The 4,454-nt window shown below is 50.2% G+C and overlaps 1 protein-coding gene across 1 annotated transcript; it reads right to left on the minus strand.

Moving 5' to 3' along the window:
* Positions 1–531: 531 nt before the first annotated feature.
* CCN2 (cellular communication network factor 2) lies at positions 532–4,186 on the minus strand. Its single transcript, XM_090039233.1, has 5 exons — positions 4,028–4,186; positions 3,698–3,911; positions 2,651–2,902; positions 2,220–2,431; positions 532–1,869 (listed from the first exon to the last, which is right to left on the minus strand). The coding sequence occupies exons 1-5, from the start codon at positions 4,076–4,078 to the stop codon at positions 1,573–1,575; spliced, it is 1,026 nt and encodes a 341-aa protein (XP_089895359.1). The 5' UTR covers positions 4,079–4,186; the 3' UTR covers positions 532–1,572.
* Between the last annotated feature and the right edge of the window lie 268 nt (positions 4,187–4,454).

Here is a 4,454-nt window from a genome sequence, read left to right on the forward strand (position 1 = left end):
AATATTTGTAAAGGTATTTCTCCATAGTGTATCTCAAACTAAGTTGTAGAAAAAAAGCCCTTGTATTAACACTGAACAGCTTGCAATGATGTTGCACAGCTGATGCCAAGACGATATGGTGGCAAGCATCGGATTGAAAAAAGAAACAAACAAAAAAAACCAGACAGCTCTAGTTTTAAGCCAGCTTGTTATGTGTGGTCATAGCTATAGATCACTCATTAGCACAGAGTTCAGCTCTCCAAAACTTAGCTCACTTCCATTTAGTTTGAAACAGAAAAAAAACCTCTGAATGATCCTATATGTATTTTCACTACCAGGGATATATTAGCCGATGAGTTTTCTTTATGGGATTGGAACATAGGATGGTAAGTCACCATGGTTTTTTTCCCCTCAGTGTTACTTGTTTTTCAGTACAGAACTCATCCACCACTGACTTATGTGACAAAGCAAATCCTTTTTTGATGAGTATGTAGGAAAGTAATATAAATTACCCAAGTGTTAGAAATTAAGGGTAAATGAAGTTCCAAGTCATTTATATAAAAAATATAATACTTTATTTCCAACTAAAAAGGTGCAAACATGTAACTTTTGGTCACACTTCTCAACAAATAAACAAACTGTTCAAAGAACAGTAATAGTCAAAGAAAGAAACAAATTCTCCTATGTGGAAAGATTGGTCAGCTACAAAAACAATTTACTCACTTTACTTAAGGTCACTTGCATACTAAAGCTGAGGTAACCATATTTTCCCCCATTAATGCTTCCAAGGACAGAAGCACCTCAACTATAGCAAGTAGTCCCACCATCACTTTAACTGAACAATTTCCACTAGAGTATCTATTTCATGCTTTGAATGCATTGTCAGACAAGCCTTACATCCTACCTATCTTGTTCCAAAAGAGAAGGCTATCATTAAAATACCAAAGCATTAACAGAGGCACAACACTTTAAATTAATTTAGATAACTGTACAAATATATATACACAGTATTTACAATATTAATAAAACGTAGCTTGTTACAGGTAAATTAACTGTCACAAGCTGTCCAGTCTAATAGACACGATTCTGATTCTTCTTGAACAAGTCATTTGAATCAGTGTCAAAGCTGATACATTTACTGTCCTGACTAACAGAACGCCTTTTACTTAGCACCTTGCTGGGTGAGGATTTACATTCCAGCTGTCACTGCCAATATCCCAGTGTCAGCAAACATGCTAAGGGTCTCCTTTTCCATTGCACTACTAGGTGGAACACACAGTACCACACCAAGGGAACATTGCTGGAAATTTGCTCTTCCTGCAAATGGCCCCTAGCAACCCCTAAACAACACCTCATGAACAGCATGTTCTGGATCTTGTGCTTTGCTGTGGTCCCAAGGTCCATTTTACCCTCTTCTTCAAACCAAATGTTTGGGGTCAGTAGACAATTTGTCTTAAGTCACGTGGAGCAAGTTTGTTGAACTTAAAAAGAGATTTAAATACCTTGTGCTATTGAATCATGTTTACAGAAAAAAAAAAAAATGAGATGCAAAACAGTTCAAGTTGAAAGTCTCTAGTTTGTCTCCTTCTGGCTTTATGCCATGTCTCCATACATCTTTCTGTAGTACAGAGACTCAAAGATGTCATTGTCTCCAGGGCAGTTGTAGTGGCATGCACAGGTCTTGATGAACATCATTCTCCTCTTCATGACCTCACCATCAGGGCACTTGAACTCCACAGGCAGAGTGGCTGTTCTGTGGGGGGTGCAGCAGCGCCCATCAGTGCAGACACCACAGAACTTAGCCCTGTAGGTCTTCACGCTGGTGCAGCCAGAGAGCTCGAACTTGATGGGCTTGGAGATTTTGGGGGTGCGAATGCACTTTTTGCCTTTCTGTTAGGAAGTAAGTGAATGACATTATTATTTATTAATTTTTTTTTTAGAAGCCAGGCACTTTTAAATAACAAAACTAAGTGTGTACATTTTCCATTTCTATCTGCCAAGTTATCCCGTCACTTTATTTATAGCATTTAACTCACTCATGAGACATTTTCAAGAGCCTGTACCACCATTATCTAGGATGGACATCTAAAGTATGTGCACTTGCAGGATTCAGACAAGATTTGGGCAGATCCAAAAGCTGTCTCCTCTCAGCCAATTATTATGCATCTTGTTTAGCACTAGGCCTATGCCAGGAGATGGGGCATCCTCTTACTGAGCTGCATGTAGACAGAAATATTTACCTTGATGTTCTCCTCCAGGTCTACTTCACAGGGTCGGACCATACAGAGCCTGCTTTGCTTCTCCAGCCTGCAGAAGGCATTGTCATTGGTGACCCTGGTGGAGATGCCCATTCCACAGGTCTTGGAGCAAGCGCTCCATTCAGTGGTCTGGACCAGGCAGTTGGCACGCATCATGGTTGGGTCAGGACCGTATGTGTCCTCCAGTCGGTAAGCTGCAGAGCCCAAAACAAACAGGATGAGAGGCTGGACCTCAGTGCAAGCACAAAACACCATGACCCTCTTAGACACTCTACAGACCTCTGAGGTCACTTATTCTGGCAGCTCCAGTGCAATGCCTGCACTGCCCCAGGGATGAAGCCGGTCCGCTGGGGCTAATCATCCCAGCACCGACTACCTCGATGCCCAAGCTACAGGCTGAAACCCCAACTCACCAGCTAGGGCTGGTCCCACGGCTGTCTGCTCCTTTGGCTCATCACACACCCACTCCTCGCAGCACTTGCCAGGGAGCTTCACCCGCCGCGGGTAGGGGCAATCAGGGCTGGGCAGGCGTACATCCATACTGCACAGGGGCACGCAGCCCACCGCCCCATCCAGGCAGGTACACTGGTACTTGCAGCTGCTCTGGAAGGACTCCCCACTCCGATACACCATGCCGCCAAACACGCAGGGGGCTCCATCCCGGGCTGCCAGGAGGAAAGAAGAAGGTATTAGCTGGGCACCTAAGCACCTGCTGCTTTTCAGGGTGGGCTGAGCGAGGCCAGGAGGTGGCTGCCGGGGGAGGCTAGAAATCATAGGAAATGAAGGCTGGAAGGGAGCTCACAAGAGCATCTAGTTCAGGTGTTAGGTCTTGCATTGTGTCAGGCTTGAGGAAGAATTTATGGATCAGATGGATGGTTTGGATATGGCTGCTCTTGCCTCAGGCAGGGGGTGGACAAAATAACCCCCTCCCTTCCAGCCTTGCTTGTGTATGACAGTGGTCTCTAGAACTTTTCTGATCATGCATCCCTTCCAGTAAAAAAATTGAGCATGCACCCCCAATATATGTATATTTATATCAATATAAATAGAAACAGAAGTTCTAATTTTTTCTTCCTGCATCCCAATGGATCATCTTGTGCACCCCCTGGGGTGCACACACCCCACTTTGGAGACCACTGGTCTATGACATGGGCTGCAGTGGTTGTCCTGTTTTTCTCTGAGGCAGCCCCAGCTATAGCACCCCAGCCAAGGTTTTATCTAGGTTGGTCTTAAAAAGGATGGAGATGCCACCACCTCTCTGGGTCACCTGCTCCAGTGCTTTAGCACCCTCCCAGCCAGGAAGTTCTCCCACCTAAGCTTCCCCTGCTGCAATACCTGGCTCAGCCCCCTACTCCCGCTACTGCCCCGTGGCTGGCTCAGCATCCCCCAGCACTACTGCCCCCCACAGCCGGCTCACCCCCTCCCAAGGCTCCTGCCCCGCAGGAAGCGGCCGGGCTTACCGGTGCAGACGCCGATCTTGCGGTTGGCCGGCGAGCCGAAGTCGCAGAAGAGGCCCTTGTGCGGGTCGCAGGGGTCCCGCTCCGTGCACAGCTCGCCCAGCTGCTTGGCGCACACCCGGCAGCAGCCGCAGCCGTCGGGCACGAGGCTCACGCCGGCCGGGCAGCGCGGGGGCGCCGCGCACTGGCACTGCCCGCTGCAGTCCTGGGCCGCCGCCTGCGGGAGAGAGGGCAGGGCGGCGTCAGGGCACGGCTCCCCCCGGGCCCGGGCCCGGCCCCGGCCCCGGCCCCGGCCCCGCCGCGGGGCGCCTACCCGGGGGACGGGGCGCTTACCCGGCCGAGGAGGGCGAGCAGCAGCGGCAAGGCCAGGCGGAGAGGTCCCATGCTGCAGGAGGCGGATGAAGGCGGAGGCTCTGGGTGCACCGAGGGAGGCGGAGGCGGAGGCAGAGGCGCTGTGAGGCTGCAGCGAGCCGCCCGCCTGCTTTTATGGGCCGGCGGCGGCGGGCCGAGCCAATGGGCTGAATGGGAGCCCTCCACAAACAGGGACATTCCTGACATTCCTCCCCACCTTCCTGCCTCATCAACTCGCACCGGATTGATCCTGACCCCTTGACACGCCGCATTCCTCCTGTCTGCCAAAGCTGGCACGCTCCCGCGCACAGAAAGGGCGCTGTCTTTCCACCGCCACATGGGAGTTGGGGGGTTTTTTACTCCCCCCCCACTCCCTCGTGCCAGTCTCCCCCCCCGCTGCCCGTGCGCG

Source organism: Crocodylus siamensis, chromosome 1 (genome assembly GCF_052110815.1).
Source record: "Crocodylus siamensis isolate JL-2025a chromosome 1, ASM5211081v1, whole genome shotgun sequence".
In the NCBI taxonomy this organism is placed as follows: Eukaryota; Metazoa; Chordata; order Crocodylia; family Crocodylidae; genus Crocodylus; species Crocodylus siamensis.

What these genes read in the sequence shown, in the direction of transcription:
- CCN2 (XM_090039233.1), bottom strand. Translation starts at nt 4,078, where the DNA reads ATGGGACCTCTCCGCCTGGCCTTGCCGCTGCTGCTCGCCCTCCTCGGC. An exon ending in TGCTCGCCCTCCTCGGCCGG is followed by an intron (nt 3,912 to 4,027) that starts GTAAGCGCCCCG and finishes TCTCTCCCGCAG; the next exon opens with GCGGCGGCCCAGGACTGCAG. An exon ending in ACCTGGAGGAGAACATCAAG is followed by an intron (nt 1,870 to 2,219) that starts GTAAATATTTCT and finishes ACTTCCTAACAG; the next exon opens with AAAGGCAAAAAGTGCATTCG.